Here is a 20,893-nt window from a genome sequence, read left to right as displayed (position 1 = left end):
TCTACACAGATGATCATGTCATCCCCGAATAAAGACAGCTTCATTTCTTTCTTGCCAATCTTCATGCCTTTTATTTCTTTCTTGCCTTATTGCACTGGATAGAACCTCCAGTACAACGTTGAACTGAAGGGCTGAGAGTAGACATCCTTGCTTTTTTCCTGATCTTAGGGGGAAAGGCATTCAGTCTTTCACCATTAAGTTTGATGTTACTGTAAGTTTTTTCATAAATGCTCTTCATCATGTTGAGGAGATATTACCTTTTACTTCTAGTTTTCTGAGAGTTTCTTTTTTGTTGTTTCTTTCTTTCTTTTTTTTTTTTAAGCCAGGAATGGATGGTGGATTTTGTCAAATACTTTTTCTGCATCTTTGAGATAATCACATGTTTTTTCTTGCATGGGGTAAATTCAACTTTGTTTTGATGTATTATCTTTTGTATATACAATTGGATTAGATCTAGTAAAATGATTAAAACTTTTGCATCTCTGTTTGTGAAGAATGGTTCCATATGGTTTTCTTATACAATGTTCTTTGGTTTAGTATCAGTGTAATGCTAGTATCATAGAATGAGTTGGGAAGTATCCCCTCCTCTTAAATCTTCTGGGAGAGTTTGTGTAGAACTGATATTATTTCTTCCTCAAGTATTTGGTAGAATTCCCCAAGGAAGCCATCTGGGCCTGAACTTTTCCTTGTGGGAAGATGTTTTATTACAGATTCAATTTCTTTAATAGATACAAGGTTATTCAAGTTTTCTGTTTCTTCCTGAGTAGGCATTGGTATTTTGTGTCTTTCATGAAATTTGTTGCCAGAATTATTGTCATAAATATGCTCATAATATTCTATTATTCTCTTTTTAAAATTGTGGTAAAATATGCATAACAGAATTCACCATTTTAACCATTTTTAAGTGTACAATTCAGTAGCACCGAATACATTCACAGTGTTATGTAACCATCACCATTGTGTATTTCCAGAAGTTTTTCATCATCCCAAACAGAAACTCTGTACCTATTAAGCATGAACTTCCCATTCTCCCCCAACCCCCAACCCCTAGTAACCTTTATTCTACTTTCTTTCTCTGGTAATTTGCCTATTCTAGATACTTCATAAAAATGGAATCATACAATATATGTTCCTTTATGTCTGGCTTATTTTGCTTAGCAGAGTGTCCTCAAGGTTCACCCATGTTGCAGCATGTGTCAGAATTTCATTCATTTTTATGGCTGAATAATAATCCATTATATGTATATACCACATTTTATTTATTCATTCATCTGTTGATGGACACTTGGGTTGTTTCCACCTTTCAGCTATTGTGAATAATGCTGCTATGAATGTTGGTGTACAAGTATTCCCTATTATCCTTTTAATATATGTAGAACCTGTGATGATGTCACCTTTCTCACTCCTGATACTGATCATTTGTATCTTCTCTCTTTCTATCCTGATCAATCTGGTTAGAAGTTTATCAATTTTACTGATCTTCTCAGTAATATTGGTTTCATTAGTTTTCTTTATTGTTTTTCTGTCTTCTATGTCATTGATTTCCACTCTCATCCTTATTATTTTGTTTCTTTTGCTTATTTTTCTCTTATTTTTCTTTTTCCTTAAGGTGGAAGTTGGGGTATTTGATTTTAGATCTTTCTTGTTTAGTATAAGCATTTTGGTACTATAAATTTTCCTTTAAGTATTGCTTTAGCTGCATCACATAAATTCCGATATGTTTTCATTTTTTTCAGTTCATTTTATAATTTCTTCTTAAAATTCTCTTTATAATTTCCCTTTTGATTTCCTCTTTGACCCATGGGTTATTTAGAAATGTATTATTTAGTTTGCAAATATTTGGGGACTTTGTAGATCTACTTTTCTTATTAGTTTCTAATTAAAATCCATTGTGGTCAGAGAACACAGTATGACTTGAATCCTTTTAAATTTCTTAAAACTTGCTTTATGGCTCAGAATATGGTCTTTCTTGGTAAATATTCTATGTACACCTGAAAAGAATGTGTATTCTGCATTTGCTAATGGAATCGTCTATAAATATCAGTCAGGTCAAATTGGTTCTGATTCAGTCTCCTACATCGTTACTGATTTTCTGACTGATTGTTCTACCATTTATTGAGAGAGGAGTGCTGAAATCTCTGACTTTATTCATGGACTTGTCTACTTCTTTTTGCAATCCTATCAGTTTCTGCTTCATTTATTTTGAATCTCTGTTATTAGATTATTGACATAGTTGGGTTTAAATCTACCATCTTACTATTTGCTTTCTATTTGTCCTATCTGTTCTTTGTTTCCTCTTTCTTGGCCTTCTCATGGATTTATTGAGTGTTTTCTATAATACCATTTTAGCTCCTATGTTGATTTATTAGTTATAACTCTTTGTCTTACTTTAGTAATGGTTTTAGGGTTTAACTTATTTTTAACTCATTATTTATTCATCTTTAACTTTTTTTTTACAATATGCTGTCCAATGATAGTGTACTATTTCATGTATAGTATAAGAAACTTATAACAGTGTATTTCCATTTCTCCCTTCCCAATATTTGTGCTATTGCTGGCCATACATTTTCTTTTCTTTTTTAAAATAAATTTATTTATTTTATTTATTTCATTTTTGGCTGTTTTGGGTCTTTGTTGCAGTCCACGGGCTTCTCACTGTGGTGGCTTCTCTTGCTGCAGAGCACGGGCTGTAGGCACATGGGCTTCAGTAGTTGTGGTGCCAGGGCTTAGTTTCTCCGCGGCGTGTGGGATCTCCCTGGACCAGGGCTCGAACCCATGGCCCCTGCATTGGCAGGCAGATTCTTAACCACTGTGCCACCAGGGAAGCACCCCTTTACATTTGGCACTCAAGACAAGTGCCTCACCTGCCTGTCCCTAATCCTAGCTCTGGTTAAGTCCTGCTTTTTATTTTTCTGGCCTTAAAATTCTTGCCTTTAGGGAATTCCCTGGCAGTCCAGTGGTTAGGACTCTGTGCTTTCACTGCTGAGGGCACGGGTTCAATCCTCGGGGGGAACTAAGATCCCACAAGCTGTACAGCACAGCCAAAAAAGAATAAATTAATTAATTTTAAAAAACCCTTGCCTTTAATGGGAGCTTTTAGTCCATTTACATATTATGGAATTATTGATATGGTCAGATTAAGCTCTATCTGGTTATAATATGTTTTCTATTTGTTCCTTCTGGTTTCTGATCCTCTGTTCCTCCTTTCCCATCTTCTTTTGAGTTAACCAAATATATTTTAATATTCCATTGTTATTCTTCTATTGGCTTTTCATCTGTACCTGTTTTCATTATTTTCTTTAGCAGTTGCCCTGGTGATTACAAAATGCATCCTTAATTTATCCCAGTTGACTCAAAGTTAATATTTTACTATCTCATATGAGATGGAAAAACCTTGCAAAAGTATAGTTTCATTTCCCAAATCCTGTCCTTTGTGTTATGGTTATGTATGCTATAGCTATACACATTTTATGTTACAATTCAGCTTGATCCATTTGAAGCATGTTTTTAGGATACTTTGGAGAAGATCTACAGCAACCCTTACTCTAGGGCTGAAGTAGCCTACTCTTAAGGCATGGTCTTTCTGGAGTGTCTGTTTCTCAGTGGGGTATTGGGTGAAGATTCTGCACTCAGGCTGGTCAAAATCCCTGTGTCCCCCAGAATTGTGCAAGCATCGATTCAGTTCACATTAGCCCAGGACTGATCTCTGCTTGGCCTCGCAGTGTCTCATTCTAAGCCTGCACAGCCTAGTATTTGGCCAAAGACCTAAAGCAATGCCTTTGGTGACTTCTGGAAGTCTGCCTCTACAAAGCTCTTTTTTCTCCAATACCATGCCTGCTAGACCGAAGTCCCGAAATCTGATCTCTCCCACCCGGCTCAGTTATATTGCTATTCTCTTCCTAGGCTCCACTTCCCTCCAAGGGGCTCCTGAAACTGACCCAGGCAGAAAGAAAGTACAGTCTAGGCTTACTGTTTGCTCACCTTAAAGTTTTGCTCACTAACTTTATTTTTATTTTAACATTTTTATTGGAGTATAATTGCTTTACAATGGTGTGTTAGTTTCTGCTTTACAGCAAAGTGAATCATATATATATATATATATATATATATATATATATATATATACACACACACATACATACATACATATAGCCCCATATCTCCTCCCTCTTGGTCTCCCTCCCACCCTCCATATCCCACCCCTCTAGGTGGTCACAAAGCACCGAGCTGATCTCCCTGTGCTATGCGGCTGCTTCCCACTAGCTACCGGTTTTACATTTGGTAGTGTATACATGTCCATGACACTCTCTCACTTTGTCACAGCTTACCCTTCCCCCTCCCCATATCCTCAAGTCCATGCTCTAGTAGGTCTGTGTCTTTATTCCCGTCTTACCCCTAGGTTCTTCATGACATTTTTTTCCTTAAATTTCTTATATATGTGTTAGCATACGGTATTTGTCTTTCTCTTTCTGACTTATTTCACTCTGTATGACAGACTGTAGGTCCATCCACCTCACTACAAATAACTCAATTTCGTTTATTTTTATGGCTGAGTAATATTCCATTGTATATATGTGCCACATCTTCTTTATCCATTCATCTGTTGATGGACACTTAGGTTGCCTCCATGCCCTGCCTATTGTAAATAGAGCTGCAATGAACATTGTGGTACATGACTTTTTGAATTATGGTCTTCTCAGGGTATAGGCCCAGTAGTGGGATTGCTGAGTCGTATTGTAGTTCTATTTTTAGTTTTCTAAGGAACCTCCATACTGTTCTCCATAGTGGCTGTATCAATTTATACTCCCACCAACAGTGCAAGAGGGTTCCCTTTTCTCCACACCCCCTCCAGCATTTATTGTTTCTAGATTTTTTGATGATGGCCATTCTGACCAGTATGAGATGATATCTCATTGTAGTTTTGATTTGCATTTCTCTAATGATTAGTGATGTTGAGCATCCTTTCATGTGTTTGTTGGCCATCTGTATATCTTCTTTGGAGAAATGTCTATTTAGGTCTTCTGCCCATTTTTGGATTGGGTTGTTTTTTGGATATTGAGCTGCATGAGCTACTTGTAAATTTTGGAGATTAATCCTTTGTCAGTTGCTTCATTTGCAAATATTTTCTCCCATTCTGAGGGTTGTCTTTTGGTCTTGTTTATGGTTTCCTTTGCTGTGCAAAAGCTTTAAAGTTTCATTAGGTCCCATTTGTTTATTTTTGTTTTTATTCCCATTTCTCTAGGAGGTGGGTCAAAAAGGATCTTGCTGTGATGTATGTCATAGAGTGTTCTGCATATGTTTTCCTCTAAAAGGTTTATAGTGTCTGGCCTTACACTTAGGTCTTTAATCCATTTTGAGTTTATTTTTGTGTATGGTGTTAGAGAGTGTTCTAATTTCATTCTTTCACATGGAGCTGTCCACTTTTCCCAGCACCACTTATTGAAGAGGCTGTCTTTTCTCTGTTGTATATTCTTGCCCCGTTTATCAAAAATAAGGTGATCATATGTGCGTGGGTTTATCTCTTCTGCCCACTAATTTTAACATTTAGCGTTTAGCTGTGGATCCACTCCCCAGTAAGTATTACTGTGGTATTCTAATGGTAATTTTCTATTTATCTCATTCCTTCTATATTTATTATTTGGAATTCTAATGCAAGCAAGAGTTGTCCCATCTCCAGCATTTATTTACTTACCCAATTATATCACTGATATATATAAGCATGGAATCATGGATATTTAGTTTTTGGACTACAATACAGCACTACCATTTTTTTGTTGCTCAAATTGCTCCATATTTGGTTATTGGGAGTTCTTTCAGGTTGGCTCCTGCATCTTTATGACACACTCCCATCTTTTTTTGTTTAGATTCTTCCTTACTTTCTGGTACCACACAGTGCTCCAGGCTCATCATGTGTTTCCCTCCCCTGGCCTTAAAGTCAGCCATTTCTCCAAGGAGCCCTGGTTCCCTTCATTGGAGAATGGCATTTAGAAACCAAGATGTAGGTACTAGATGTGCTTGTTGCTTCTGGAATAGCACAATGTCTAGGCCTTCTCAATGGGCAGACAGAAACTGTCCGAGGAGACCAAGAAGATATGACAGCTCAACCCAATGTGGTAGGGAGCTTCTAAGATGTCCCCCCCAGTGGTCCTACTGCTATTCATGATCTTGTGTAATCCTCTCCCGTGAGTAACTTGCTTATAACCAACAGAATGCCTCAATGGTCAGGGTATGTCACTTCCATGATTAGATTACAAGAGATAGTAACTTCTGTTTTGCTAGCAGACTCTTCTATTGCTGACTTTGATGAAGCAAAGTACATATGCTGTGAGCTGCCTCATGGAAGGAAAGGCACACATGGTAATGACTGAGTGCACCTCCAGCTGACAGCCAGCAAGGAACTGAGGCCCTCTGTTTAACAGGCTGCAGAGAACTGAGAACTGCCCCAAACAGTTGCATGTGAGTGCAAGTATGGAGCAGATTCTTCCCCAGTCTGGCTTTCAGATGAGTCCTCAGTCCTGTCCACACCTCCCCTGATTGTACCTTCTTGAGAGCCACTGGAGTAGAGGAGCCAGCTAAGCCAGCCTGGCTGCCTGACCTGCAAAAATTGGGAGATAATGAATGCATGATTTTTTAGCCACTAAGATTGTGGTAATTCGTTACACAGAAAGAGATAACAAACAGAGTATCCTTATTTGGATCCTAGAACAGAAAAAAGACATTCATGGAAACACCAGTGAAATCCAAATAAAGTCTGGAGTTCCTAGTACTGTGCCGATGTGATTTTCTTAGCCTTAATAAATGTGCCATGGTTATTCAAGCTGTTAACATTAGGGGGAGCTGGATAACAGGTATGAGAACTCTCTACTGTCTTTGCCACACTTCTGTAAATCTAAAATTATTTCAGAATACAAAGTTAAAAAAAAAACACTTCTGGGTATTACATGTTATCTTTGTAAAATAAAGAGAATATATCCAATTTGAGGAGAAAAAAATAAAGCTATCAGGGAGCCACCAGTCTGGTGGTAGAGGTTCAGCAACCAGGCCCTAGGGCTCACAGTATGTTAGGCTAGAAAGGGGCAGGCAGCAAGTGTGGTGGTCACAGCCTGATGGGGGTGACACAGGATCAGGCCTGATACCTGTCCTGGGAGTCAGTTCGGTTGAGAGATTCCAGGAATATTTTTTCCCCAGCCTAAGATACTTATGTCTGTTCACTTCCATTTAAATTCCCCACAAATGTCAACACCTGTTCCAAAACCGAGTTGTTTGCTTGTTCCTCTACCTTTACGGTTTTTGTCTTTGCCATTTCCACCATCTGGAATACCTCTACTGTCTGCCAGGAGATATCCTCATATACTTCCTTATCAGCTTCAAAAGTGAACTTGCGGGCTTCCCCGGTGGCGCAGTGGTTGAGAGTCCGCCTGTGGATGCAGGGGACACGGGTTCGTGCCCCGGTCCGGGAAGATCCCACATGCTAGGCCCGTGAGCCATGGCCGTTGAGCCTGCGCGTCTGGAGCCTGTGCTCCGCAACGGGAGAGGCCACAACAGTGAGAGGCCCGCGTACCGAAAAAAAAAAAAAAAAAAGTGAACTTGCACGAAAATCTTCATTGGCCCGTCTGTCCTCAATGACTTTGTTCAAACCAGAGCCCTCACTTACCTAACTTTACCATTTAGCGCTTCATCCATTTACCAGCTGTATATCGTCAGATAGTTACTTAAACCCTGTTCTATTCGTGTTTCTTCAAACGTGAAATAGGAGTAAGAATCAGTACTTTCTTGATGAATATTCCTTAGAATAATAAATTGGGTAAAACAGTTAGGAGGCTGCCTAGCAGATAGTTAAGGACTGATTGCTTTTGTTTGTACACTGTTTTCTCCAGCCCCTCTATCTAACTTCTTGTACCCATCCCACTCAAATCTGTTTCTTCCAAGAACCTCATGAGCCATGCTCATTGCACAGACAAAAAGCAAGGACAGGAGACTCTTTGCCAAAGTTAAAAGCGCATCAAACACGCCTAGCATTTATTATCTTAATCACAAACCTACAGACCCCTTAGTACACCCTCCTCGGGGCTCGGCCCCAACAATCCAAAGCTGACAACCTTGGGTGTATGGGGTAGGAGGGATGGGGATGGGCAGGGAGTGTCTCTTGATAACTCTGAAATGGGGAAGATTTCTCCAAATGGAGAACTAGGTGGAGGCCAGAGGTTGGGGGTGACCTAGCTTCTGAGTAGGGGGTCAGTAAAAAAATTCCATAAAGAGGGTGTATATATGTTTTTGCAATCCTCCCCCTAAGCCTCTGCCTTGGTGAGACAGGCTTCTACTTGTTCCTGGGCTGGGGAACTCCCTGGAAAGGCCCCTTCCTTTATCTTGTTCCTCTACATGTTGTAAAAGAGTACTGGGGTGCTGGTTCTGGGAACATGGACCCAGTACCCCCTTATCTCCATCACCTCCCCAATCTACCCTTCAAGGAAGGAGGTAAAACTCTGCCCAAGTGTGGGGGTCTAACTCTCACTCACTCCTGATCTAGGTCTGGAATGTCAACCCACAAGATTTCAAGATCTGCCCCCTTCTTCAAGGGCCAGGTCGGCTTAGAGCCCTCCTAGGTTAAGTCACAATGGTCCCAGGTTAAGGCGGGGGAGCTTAAGTACCACTCCTCCCTGCAGTGTGGAATGATTGGATGGGATGTTGCTAAGAGACGAGGGCTGTGATCTCCACAAAGTTGCCTGATCTTACTGACTCCTCCACTGAAATACCTGCGCCGGGCTGTTCCTATAGGGAAAGGGCGGGGCCTGACTCCTCCATTGCTAGAAGGCCAGGACTGAGTTCCCAGGTAAAGGGGTTGGCTCTCATCCTCACTTCTGTTCTTTGCCTGCGCAGGGCAGGGTTCATGGGGAAGGGGCAGCGCTTAAACCCCTAGGGTGGGACCTCCATTTTGACTCCTCTTCCTTGCCAGGATAGACTAGACTGTTGGTTCCAAGAGAGGGAATGGAGCAGTATCCTGACACTCTGTATCCCAGGAAACATGGCTAGGACAGTCCCTAGGGGCCAGGGGCTGACCTCATCCTGTCTCCTTCCCTCACCTGGGCAAGGGCGGGTCCCACGGGGCAGGGGTGAGGCTGCGTTCTGCAAGAGACAGGCCCTGATGCCCCTACCTTCTCCATGTCTGAAATACCTGCATTGGCCTGTCCTGGGGGGAAGGGGTGGGGCCTCATCTGACTCCTCCTCCTTGCCTGGTTATAGGGGTGGGGCCTCATCAGTCTCCTCTTCCCCCAGTACACCTGGGCAGGGCAATCTCATGAAAAGGTGGGGGAAAAGGCGGGGCCTCATCCTGACATGTCCTCCTTTCCTGGGTGGGGAAGTCCCAGGGGAGGGGTGAGGCCTGATCAGGACTCCTCCTCCATGCTGAAGCTGCTGCGGCGACTGCTGGCCTTGGAGACTGCAGGGGATACTGAAGAAAGCAGGGGATCGGAGGCAGCCCGCAGTGGGGACAGGGCGCCCCCTGACAGTCCCCCCACCACCCCCTCCTCCTCCTCCATCAGAATGTCCTCCAGCCCCAGGTGGAAGGGGTCCCCCAGATCCCCCAGGTGGTCGCTGGGAAAGTGCAGGTCCAGAAGGGCATCTGAGGGTGGCGCTGGGGGCTGCTGATGGGGAGTACTCTGGGCAGGTCCCCCCGCTGCATGAAATGTTGCTGTGCCTGGCCTGCCCTCCTCTTCAACATCCAGCTGCTCTGGCTTGAGACTGTCAGAGGCTGAAGTTGTGGCCAGTGAGAGCAGCCCTGGGGTGGGAGGCACTGGCAGACCATGGATCTGGGCCTGCAGTTCTAGCTCCTGCAAAACGTAGCGGGGTGGGTGGTGGGGGTGGGATAAGATGGAGTTCAGAGTCCCTCAGAGGCAGAGGATATAACAGTTAAAAGGGTAGGCTGCCTGGGTTCGAATTCAGCCTCTGCCATTCACTAGTTGCGTAACTTCAGGCAAGTTGCTTACCGTCTCTGAGCCTCAGAGTCCCAACCTAGAAAGTGGGTATAATAATGGTCCCTGTCTCACAGGATTGTTGTGAGGATTAACTTAGTAAATGGAGATAAGGCTCTTGTCATAGTGCATGGCACAAGATAAAACACTGTGTCCGTTAACCAATATTCATTATTATTCTTGCTAATGTTATGATTACTACTTATCATCATCATCATCATGTGAGTCAGGAAGCCCGGGGATCCCCCAAATATGCCAGGAGGAGAAATCCTAGCCTGTTCTCCCTCTGCCTCTGCCTCCAGGAAGCCCCCCTCACCCCTGCCACTGCCTTCTCCTTCCAGACCTGAATTCGGAGCTGCAGGCTGCGGTTGGCTTGCTCCAGGGATCGCTGCCGGCTCTCCAGGTCTTTGGAGCGCTGTTGCTCCTTCTGCAACTTGCGGATGTAATCCACAGAGGCTTTCAGGATGGTGCCCTTGTTCCAGCGCATCTCCCTGTGGGGCCCAAGGGGGAGGAAAGAAGGGAATGCTGCACATGGAGTCTCTCGGGAGCTGAAGGGGGCGATTGCACCAGGTAGATGGAGCACCCCGCCACATGCCTACAACTTGAGGCAGAGGGACATCAAGGGTACAGAATGCTCGGATGAAAACCACCTGCCTGGAACCTTCCAGTGATGCCCCATCACACCCCGAACCCAGAAAGCCCTCTCTGACCTGATCCCATACTGCTCCTCTTACCCATGCCCATCTGATTCATCTCACTGCAGCCACACTGGCTTCTCAATGCTCCTAGAACATGGAAAATCATTCCCACCTCAGGGCCTCCATCCCAGCTCTGCCCTCCACCTTGAACACTCTTCTCTCAGACACCCAGATGGTTCCTGCCTCACCTCTTTAGGCTCTTTATTCAAGTATTTCCTCATCAGTTGAGGCCTGCCCTGTCCCCACCCTCCTCACCCCAAACTGTGACCCTCCCCAATATCCCATCTTCCCTCCGTTCTTGATTCCTCTCCACAACACTCATCATAACCACCGGAGTTTACATATTTATCTTCTTTGCTGTCTGTCTGCCCCCACTAAAACATCAGTTCCATGAGGTCAGGGATTTTTGTGCATTTTGTTCCCTCTGGTATCCTCAGGGCCTAGCATGGTACCTGGCACAAAGCAGAAGCAGCTCAATACATTTTTTGAGTAAATAAAGGAGGTACTAAATAAGCGGAAAACTGTCTATGTCGTACAGGGGGGCAGATGACGTGGACCATAATGTCATGGACCATGGACCATAATGTCATGCACCTAAAATCTTAGATGGGAACACGGTGAGGGGCTGCCACCCTGCTCAGGGTGAGGAAAGCTGGGTGAGAAAGGGGCAAAGGAGCAGGACTGCCTGGGTGGTTCCCACTTAGGGCGGGCCCACCCGGGAATGACTTTCAGGGAGTGGGGCCCCCACCCCACCTTCCACCGGCCTGGGGCTCCTGGCCCAGACTCACGGGTCACTGGACTTGGGGATGAGGGTGCCCAACTCCTTGATCCTGTCGTTAATGTTGAATCGCCTGCGACGTTCAACTTTGAAGGCGGGGGAGAGAAAGAGAAAGTGGGAAAGAGTCGTCAATAGGCTGAGAAGCGAAGAGGAGAAACTGGGGAATTGGGAGGCTGCTGCAGGGAGAGGCCCCCAAGGAAGGCCGGGCGCAGAGTGAGGCTGGGCTGCACAGCACGTGGGCAGGAGCACGCGCTCTCACTCACTCAGGTTGTGATTGTCTTTCTTCTGCCGTTCCTTCAAAAGGGCCTTGGCCTCTGTCTCTGGAAGAGAGTGCAGGAGGTGGTCAGGGCCTCTGGGCCTGGGAAAGATGACAGACGATGGTGGGCAGCATGTGCAGCCACTGGGGTAGGCGTTGGTGGGCGCAGGCAAGGGGAGTGCCACCATTTTTACAATTTTTAAAGAAGCCACGGTGACAGGCCACTTGTTAAACCCAAGAGGAGAGGGAGTGGAGTGAAAGCAGGACCACGGGCCATATGGACAAAGATGGCAAACAGCCCCCATTTCTGTCTGTTTAAACCCTCTTCCCTTAGAATCAGGTCTGACCCCCAGACCTGGTAGATATGGGGCTCACCCTGGGGTATATGATAATTGCACGGGGCCAAGACCCTAGCCCTTACCAGAGATCTCCCGTTTGATATTCGGCAGCTCAGCTGGACAGGAGTTGCTGACAGTGATGGCTGGCGTGGCCACACCCTGACTACTGTACACATCAAGCAGATTCCCTGACACAGGCAGCTGCAGGCAGGGAGAGCGGAAAAATGATGGTTGGAAACAGACCCCAGGCTCGGCCCCTTCTTCGACCAGGTTCCTGACCCTCCACACACCCCAAAGATGGGCTCCCTCATGCAAGGACTGGCTGGCCCAGCATGGAAACCCTTCCTTCTCCTTCAAGGGAATTTCACACAGCCACTCAACAGGGAAGACAGGGTCAAGGGGACCTACCCTGCTTTGCTGGGGGACTAGAGCCTGCCTGGCCTGCTCATCGTGTCCCCACAGCCCCTCGAATCCCCCAGTGACTTCTGAAGCCCCTCTCCCAAACCCCGGCATTGGCTCTGAGAAGTGCTAGAAAACCACCCTTCTCAGGTCTTTGTCAGCTCCAATGCAACATTTCAGCCCCTCCTAGAGCTACATTCCAACTCAGCATTCTTGGAACACTCCAACCCAGTCTTCTCAGACCTTGGGAAATTGTCATGGCAACATTCCACCCAAAATCTGGCCTTTTGGAGAGTTCCAGCCCAATCTCCAGTCTTTTGCTGTGACTGCGTTGCATATAGTCTCCGGCTGCCATGCACCGAAGTTCTCATCTGGCACCCTCTTGCACATTCTGATCTCTCAGGATTTCTTGTCCAACTACTCAACAAGCACTGTTTTTATGTCAGCCTTGTTTTTTTTTTTTTTCTCTTTCCCACTCTCCTGGATACATCCTACGGCAATGAACTAATCCATAAGTAATCAGTCCCACCTCTTGATGAGTTTTCATCTCCTGAAACCCCCACTAGACTGCTGGATCCATCCAATCTCTAGCTGTGCCCAAATCAATGAAAAATTCTGATAAATTGGTACCATTTTTACATGTGCTTCTATCCTCTTGATAAGTTGGAAAGAAGTAAAGCTATAGGCACTTGGTATGTCCCAAAACGAGTTATGAGACTCTTGGAATGTTCAGAACCAGAATGTTAAAATTCATTGGTGCATCTCCTGCTCTAGAAAGTTTTACCAAGTCTTTACAAGGACCCAGCCTCTCGGCACAGTTCACTTTAAGAGATGTGGTATGTTCTAGTCACTTCAAGGTCCAACCACATCAAATCTGGACACCTTTGGCATATTATGTTCCAATCACTTCATGGTCTGCGTGTGTCTTCATGACCTGAATGTCCTGGTACATTCAAAACGCTACAAGATAATCTGTATAACAGAGAGCTTCTCTGTTAATTTTGGCCTATGTTGTTAGAAATAAGATTATACCTTGCATGTTTAGAATAAGATTCTGTCTATCTCTGCACTAAAAAATTTAGAGAGTTACAAGCTCTAAAGTGCTATAGAGAAACATCACTTAGGGGAGGAAGGTGGAAGTGTATTTATGTTGGAGTGTAAGCATGTGTGGAAGCCTCGCAGCACCAGGACTTGGCCCTGTTCTTAGAGCATCCTCTATCCATTCTCTACCTGTCCTGCTTCAAGAGTTCCAGCTGGCCTGCTGTGAAGCCAAGAGCTACTTTGGAGTGCTGGCTGCAGGATTAAGCCAATTCTTATGCAACTGACTCAGTTCTTAATGGCCATTTCTTCTAAAAAGTTTCTTTTGTGTGTGGGGGAGGGTGTGGGTCTTGGGATAGGGGTGAATTTGAGGTTTAAAGTTTAAACTAGAAATAAGATGATGTGGTCTGCTTGCTCTCTGTTTAGATAGGCTTTAAGACCAATTGGATTTACATGGAGGCCAGGCCAGAGAATGGTAATCGATGACTTGTGTGCAGACAAGCATTTATCCAGGTTGCATTGTCCAAATTGGTTTGTTAAAGCTCCAGGTTACGTTCTTACACAAAGAAAAACATTCAGTAAACATGAGACAAGTTTAGGAAAACTTAATAAAAAAAACCTGTCTTATACTCAAAACAAACAAACAAACAAAATGCTACAAGAGCCCCACCTCTTGGTCCCTCCCACAGTGAAGCTTCAGTGCTTCGGTATGCCCTAATAGCTCCATGAAGTCCCCACCGTGTAGATATCAAAATCTACAAGGTTCACCTCTCCATGCAGTGCAACATGGCCCCAGGGCACTGGTGTGCCCCATTCTCAACATACAGCCTCTATCTCTATCTCAGTACAATCCAAGGTGACAGTCTCTTATGTACACAGCTAGCCTGCCCGAGTGTATATAAGATATCCCTCAGTGATAGACGGATGCGCTAATTTTTAGACCAACCTCCCATCTCAGGGCCTCACCGTGCTGGGGAGCTGCAGCCCCGTGGTGCCTCCAGGCAGATAGCTGAGCATCTCATCGTTGTAACTGGACTCCAGGCTGATGATCTCATCGATGACATCATCAATCTGGGAGAAGAAATATGGAAGAGCCTTAGAAGAAGCTGGGGCAGGGGGAGCATGGGAGGGTCGTCTGCAGCCACTCACCTCCTTCTCTGAGCTAGACCCGATGGTAAGCAGTGCCATGGGGCTGTTGGGAGCACTGCCAGTGGGGCCAGTAGCATGGGCAGCCTCAGGGGCGGGAAGTGGCTGGGCACTAGCAGCCCCCGGTGGTGGGGTGAGGGCCTGGGACGCCAGCTTGGGCCCAAGTGTGGTGGACAGGTACTGCTTCACCTGCTGCCGGCGCGCCTGCTGCAGGTGGTAGCGCGTCGGGTTCTCCAGATGGGTCTGTACCTGTGGAATGTGGGGGAGACAGGATGGGAGGGAACAAGGTAGAACAGGGCTCAGAGGGGTGACTCTGAGCCCCAGCTTGCCCCACAGAAGTCATCTGTTCCTAGGCTCAAGATGGCAAACCAGGCCCAGAATCTGAGAACCCTCTCCCACCCCCAAATACTGATTAAAGTCTCCCCTAGGACCCAAACTCCCTTTCTCAGAGATCCTTCACAGCCCTCAAGATCTACCCATGGGTGGCAGAATCCTTCACAGTTTCTGGAGCACCCTGTCACAGTCCCCAAGAGGCCCCCCGCAAAGCTGGTGACCCCACCTAACAGACATGGGAACTATACATGGCTTCCCAAGACACTCCAATGACCAAAGAATTCCTAATGCATAACCATATGTGAAGTGCTTCCTACAAAGCCACTTCACAGACTCCAGGGCCCACTCAGGGCACTCATGAGCCTCCATGATCCACCAAGACATCCTATGGCCCCCAAGAACCCCTCACAACTCCACAAGAACGCCTTGGAAACCCTAAACACAATGGGATACTAGCACAGCCCCTTTTAACAGTACCTGAGACCTTCCTTAGAGCCCCTAGGACCTCGTCCCAAAGCCACCAGGACCAATCCTCAGTCACCAGGAGCCCCTCCCAGGGCCTCTGGATGTCACCTTACCTTGAGCACCTCCCTGGGCACCTGAGCAGGGGGAGGACGACCCAATGTGTGGCCCCCAGCAGAGACGCCGACCACAGAGATGGCAGGAGAGGCAGGTGCAGGACTAGGGAAGGGAGAGGCTGCAGCCTGTTCCCGACGCTCACGCCTCTCCTGCTCCTGGGCCTGGGCCCGCATTAGCTGCTGCCGCAGCAAGACCCGCGATGAAGAAGATGACGACATGGCAGGGGTCCTGGAGCCCCCTGCAGAAGATGATGCAGAGAGTGTAGCTGGGGTGGCTGGTGTGGCCTGCAGTGATATTGGGAGGCTGTGGAATGGGAAATACGGGGCCACAGGTAAGCTAAAAGTCTCGGCCCAAGCCTAAGGAGTCACAGTGCGATGGAGCAGACATTCGAACCTGGCCTGTTCTCTGCCTTCAGAAGCCACAATGTGGAGGGGAGATAAAGGAACCAGACCTGGTCACAACCCTCAGGGGTCACAGTCTGGTGGGGGAACTTTAGCCTGCAGTCCTTATGGTGAAGCCTGGATTTGGGCCTGTTCATATATCAAGCGGAGATACCATTGTTCAGCTCTGCGAGCTATTTACAGGAGAGCAGAAGGAAACAGAATTGAGGTTGTGGGAGTAGATACAGACACAGAGGGCTCATTAAGCTCAATTTGGGGCTGGAGATGCTCCCTGAGCTCCTGGGGGTGGGCATCAGGCTATATGGGCAACCGCAGGCCCTTCTTCCTCCCCTGCCTGGGCCTCTGGTCCCAGGAGCTAGTCAGTCTTGAAAATCTCAGAGATTTCACAATCCTCCCTTCCTGCCCCTCTTCCAGGTCCCCTCCCCTCTCTTAGAGCCCAGGCCCATGACTCAGCACATTTAGACTTTCAAGCTTGGGGGAAAGAAGAGACCAGCAGGGGTTCTTCAAGGGCTGGGAGTGGGTGAATTTGTTGAGTTGGTGGGGGGTGACCAGGGGTTATGGGAACGGCTCCGCCTACTTGGGGGCTGGGCTTGAGCAGGCCACGCCCTGTGTCTGGGAACTCCAGGCACGCTGCAATTTTTATCTATGAATGGATGTGCAGGTGGGGGAGGAAGCAGGGGAGATTTTGTCTGAGATACTAGAATCCTAGCTTGGCCTCCTGCTTTCCACATGCTCTTTCTGGCTCTTAATTTTACTATCTGAAAAATTCAGGCTGGTGAGAGAATGGGTTGGGCTGGCACTGAGGGCCTCTGCCCATCAAGAGGGGATGGAGGGGCCTGAGGAATTGGGAAGGGAGTCAGAGAGAAGAGACATACCTTGAGCGTAGCGATAGGGGCTGGCTTTTGAGCTCGTAGAAGCTGTCAGGATCAAGGACGTTTTCTAATTCGATGTCAGCAACAATCCCGGATTCCGGAAGCAAAGAGTTCAGGCTGAGGGTGGGGGGAAGGCAGGGTGATGGTCAGTGATTGTATGGAGACGTCATTCCCCTGAGAGAGACAGAGACAGAGACAGAGACAGAAGAGAAAAGAAGAGAAGAGAAGCATACACCAGGAGAGAGAATAGAGTGTATCCCTCACATTCAGCCACTTTGCTGAAACCACCACCATGAATTCCCATGTCTTCTCCCCTCTCCACTCTCTTTTGCTCCGTGTTACCCATAGTTCCTTAAGATTAAAAATAATAAGCTTGAACCCCAGATCCTCGATCTAACAATCACCTGGGTGTACAACCTGGGTTTCAGGAGAATAGAAACGAAGAGTTGAGGAATGACAATTCACTTTGTGGGATTCCTGACTTTGCATTCAGAGTTCTCCCAGCCCCCACACCCCCCATTGTTTTCCTGGCTGCTGAATGTGAGACCACATAGGTCCACAGGCATACTGCACGGTAGGGGCTTCCCTCGGCAGAACAGTCCATTGTAACACAAACTGAATGCATCACAAAGAGAACTGGGGTAGCTGATTCACTTTACTGAAGGATCCACTACTTCCCAAAAGAGCTCCCGGCCACCAACCCTGCCCCAGCCAGAGTTTGTGGGATGTGAACACGCATCCAAAAACAAGATGGAAATAACAAAGGCTCCCCTCAGTCCAACAATCTGGATTGACAAGAGGGAGAATTTGGGTGGATGATCTGCTTTATAGGAACATTCTTTTCTTGGTCAGAGGAGTTTGCCCAGCACTCTCCAGTTTTTTCGACAGATCAAAACACAAACACACCTCCAATACCAACACCCACTGACACACAAACTAAGAAGCCATGTACACCAGTCCCTTTCAACTATCGCCACTACTGTGATGATCTAGGTTGCTATAAAGGCATCAGGAGATGGTAAATTCATATATTGAAAGGCTCTTGCTCAACCCTCCATGCTGGCTGCAAGACCCTAGTGTGTAGGGGACATTAACATGCAGGCAGATAGATATGCATCCTTGAACTTAGTCAAAGATTTATAATCCTGAGATTGCCGTTGACTTGCCCCTCCCCAAGAATCTGTCTTCCTCCCTTTCCTCACTCACAGACGGGGCCCTAAAACCACCCCAGGAAGTCGGGAAGAGGAAGCTGGGAAGCCGCTGAGCTCAGCACAATCCCAGGCAGAAAGTAGGCGAAGCCCCCTCCCATGCTCACACTTCCATTGCACAGAAGTTGGAAGAGGTGGGCACTGAAATGAGCAGGGTATGGACAGAGAAGGCTGGGGCTTCCAGGCCCACTGATGGAAGTGAGGCTAAGAGGTCAGAGAGGACCCACCCAGGCAGGGATGGTGCAATTGGTGCTCATTCCAGCTCTAGGGTCAGATTCAAGATTGCCTCCAGGGCCTGAGAGACAGACTGGGAAGGTGAGATAGATAAAAAAAAAAAAAACCTCTGTGTCTGTGTGTGTGTAGGGGGTGAAAAGAGCTGGCTGAGAGGCTAGGGCAGGTGGCAACAAGAACAAGACCCTCCTCTGGGTTCCCAAATAAGGTCTGAGGCCTTCTCTGGGCTAAGAGGTAGCACTATCTCCATTGCCTGTCTGTCTGACTAGTTTCCCATTCAAGCCCCTATGGGGTGTGGGAAGAGGGCTTTTCCACTACCCAGCTGGATGGGTGGGCAGGCGAAGGGATTATTCTGATCAAGTCTTGATGAATGTTGCTTTTCTTGTTCACTCACACACACTCACAAGGCTGGTCCCACGCAGTATATCCGAGATACCCCCAAATCCCTCCAGAGTCATTTTATCCCCAAACACAGCCTCCAGCAACCAGCCACTGGGAGTCACCAAGCTCCCAAGACAGCACCTCTATCTCCCAGGACGTCTTCTCTGAGGGAAAAAGTCCCTTAAAAATCAGTGCCTCACCTACAGAGTGCCCCCTCAAATTCATTCCCCTCATATCTGACTCAAAGACCCCAAATTCAGCCTCTAGTCAGAGTCTCAGTCCCTGAAGTTCAGCTACCCTAGACTAGTTTTTGGACACAACAGAATCAACCCCTCGAGACCGAGTTAAGGGCCCCCGCCAAATCTGAACTAGGCCTCCCTTACTGCACTTCCACGACTCCTTTAAGCCTCAGTCCAAGCAAGCCACCGCCAGATTCCTTAGGTGCCCCCCCAAGTCAGGCGCTCAGACGTCCTCCAAGACTAGGCCGGGGCCTCCAATCACAGTCCTGGGCCCCCGCTGCCCCCAGATAAGGCCCCCGGGAACCCCAGTTAGCACTACCGGTCCCAGGCGGTCCCGCACCTGAGCAGCTGGGCCGAGTCGGCCGGCCTGCGCTCCTCCAACAGCACGAACACGGCTCGAGGGCCCTCCGCGCTGGCCTCTACGCCGTCCCGAGCTGGCTCGGCCGCATGAGACATGACGCCCGGCCCCGGGCGAGCCCTGCCAGGCCGGTCGGGCCTCGGCCCGGTCCCCCTAACAAAATAAGAGTCCCCCTCCCCCGCTCGCCACCGCCTCCTCCGCTAAGCCATGGATCGAGCTCTGCGCGGGCGGGCGGGCGGCGTCGGGGAGATGGGATGGGCTGTGAGTCATCCCCCGCCCAGAACGGACCAAACCGCCCCCCCAACCTAACCCCGGACGACCGCCCTCCTCCCCCTCGTCCTCTTCCCCCTCCTCCCTGGGCTGGGGAAACTCCACAGGAAGTGACCGCACTGAGGATAGACAGCTCGCTGGGCCACGCCCTCTGGGTGAGGCGGCCAATCGTTGAGGGGTGGCTCAAGGGCCCGCCCTAAGCTACGCCTCCGAAGCCGAGAGAGAACTAGATTCCGCAGGCCCTTATTCCGAGAAGGGGGCACCGAGGCCACGCCCTCAGAGACAGAGGCAAATCAATGAGAGGTAATTAGATTGAACCACGCCTCCTCTTCTCAAATTATCCCTCCGCAAGATATTAAGCCGCTCCTTGGGTTCTCTGCGCCTGCGTACTGATGGCCTGTCTGCGCGCGGAGGGTCTCCAGGACGCGCTTCTAGCTTCGGAAACGCGCCCTCTATAGGCCAATATTCATAGTATCCACTCTCTAAACCGCGCTCCAACTTTGATCTAGCGGTGCCTCCTCAGCCAAAGCCATAGCCTTGAGGCCTAGGCAGCTACATTCCCGGAAGGTGCGCGCCAGAAACCCCACCCTTTTGGTACCTACAGTCCAGCCGCCCAGCTGGTTTTCCTGGAAGCGGTCCGCCTACTCTATGTCATTTAGAGCGGTTGTTATACTAGGTCGTTGCGCTGCACTGTAGGTGCTTAGTGAATCCTTGGCAGATGGATGAATGAGTGGAAGGATGGAAATTAGATCTGGCCCCTTCTGTGGTTGACTTCTGGAATTATAAAGACCAAGGTTTGAATATGGGCAAGGGACTTACCCTCTCTGAGCCTCAGCTTTACTGGTCTGTCAAATGGGGGTCATAATACCTGTTTGACAGGGTTGTTATGAGGATTGGAGGTTATTTTTGAATAGTGCTAGCAGGTTGTTTGACATACAATAATCTCTCCAAAAATTGATTCACTCATTTGTGCACTGATTTAACATTTATTGAGCTCCTCTGTGTGCTAGATACATGTAAGCCGGCTTGCACACAGCAGAGGGTCCCACCCATACGTTCAGATGCACAGTCAGCTCACAAAATACCCAGACCTACAACCTTCCCTTTATCCCTCCCAACATCCCGAGATCATGCCCATCAGTTGGACCACTGGGAACTTCGCTGAGCGCCCATTTGCCTTGCACCTTCCTGTATTGGCACCCTTATTTCCCAAGTTGGCTTGGTAAACACGCACATCCCCACACGCTCACACACAAACATTACCTACATAATAAAGACAATTCTTCCCAAAATTAATCTTTAAAAAATCAATACATTACCAATAAAATTTGCAAAATGAAACTTGTAGACCTGATGTTAAAATTCCTACGGTGCCTTAAATACACAAGAATATCTAATTT

General features: G+C 47.4%; 1 protein-coding gene across 5 annotated transcripts; it reads right to left on the bottom strand.

Annotated features, from left to right (window-relative positions):
• Positions 1–4,206: 4,206 nt before the first annotated feature.
• On the bottom strand, positions 4,207–19,484 carry TFE3 (transcription factor binding to IGHM enhancer 3). 5 transcript variants are annotated; one of them, XM_060137118.1, is made up of 11 exons: positions 19,206–19,484; positions 16,810–16,923; positions 15,533–15,836; positions 14,625–14,870; positions 14,442–14,546; positions 12,122–12,239; positions 11,708–11,764; positions 11,455–11,530; positions 10,312–10,459; positions 9,984–10,008; positions 7,982–9,448 (listed from the first exon to the last, which is right to left on the bottom strand). In XM_060137118.1, exons 1-11 carry the CDS (start codon positions 19,319–19,321, stop codon positions 9,384–9,386), a joined length of 1,374 nt encoding a protein of 457 aa, XP_059993101.1. In that variant the 5' UTR covers positions 19,322–19,484; the 3' UTR covers positions 7,982–9,383. The 5 variants fall into 5 exon arrangements, with proteins under 5 accessions (XP_059993100.1, XP_059993101.1, XP_059993098.1 ...); XM_060137117.1 differs by lacking the exons at positions 7,982–9,448; positions 9,984–10,008 and adding an exon at positions 4,207–6,595; XM_060137115.1 differs by lacking the exon at positions 9,984–10,008 and having other exon boundaries at positions 7,982–9,827.
• Positions 19,485–20,893: the final 1,409 nt, after the last annotated feature.

Source organism: Lagenorhynchus albirostris, chromosome X (genome assembly GCF_949774975.1).
Source record: "Lagenorhynchus albirostris chromosome X, mLagAlb1.1, whole genome shotgun sequence".
NCBI classification, from domain to species: domain Eukaryota; kingdom Metazoa; phylum Chordata; class Mammalia; order Artiodactyla; family Delphinidae; genus Lagenorhynchus; species Lagenorhynchus albirostris.
This window is presented reverse-complemented; position numbering and strand designations above follow the sequence as displayed.

What these genes read in the sequence shown, in the direction of transcription:
- TFE3 (XM_060137113.1), bottom strand. Translation starts at nt 19,321, where the DNA reads ATGTCTCATGCGGCCGAGCCAGCTCGGGACGGCGTAGAGGCCAGCGCG. An exon ending in CCCCTATCGCTACGCTCAAG is followed by an intron (nt 15,837 to 16,809) that starts GTATGTCTCTTC and finishes CCCATTCCACAG; the next exon opens with CCTCCCAATATCACTGCAGG. An exon ending in TATCAAACGGGAGATCTCTG is followed by an intron (nt 11,765 to 12,121) that starts GTAAGGGCTAGG and finishes ACTCTCTTCCAG; the next exon opens with AGACAGAGGCCAAGGCCCTT.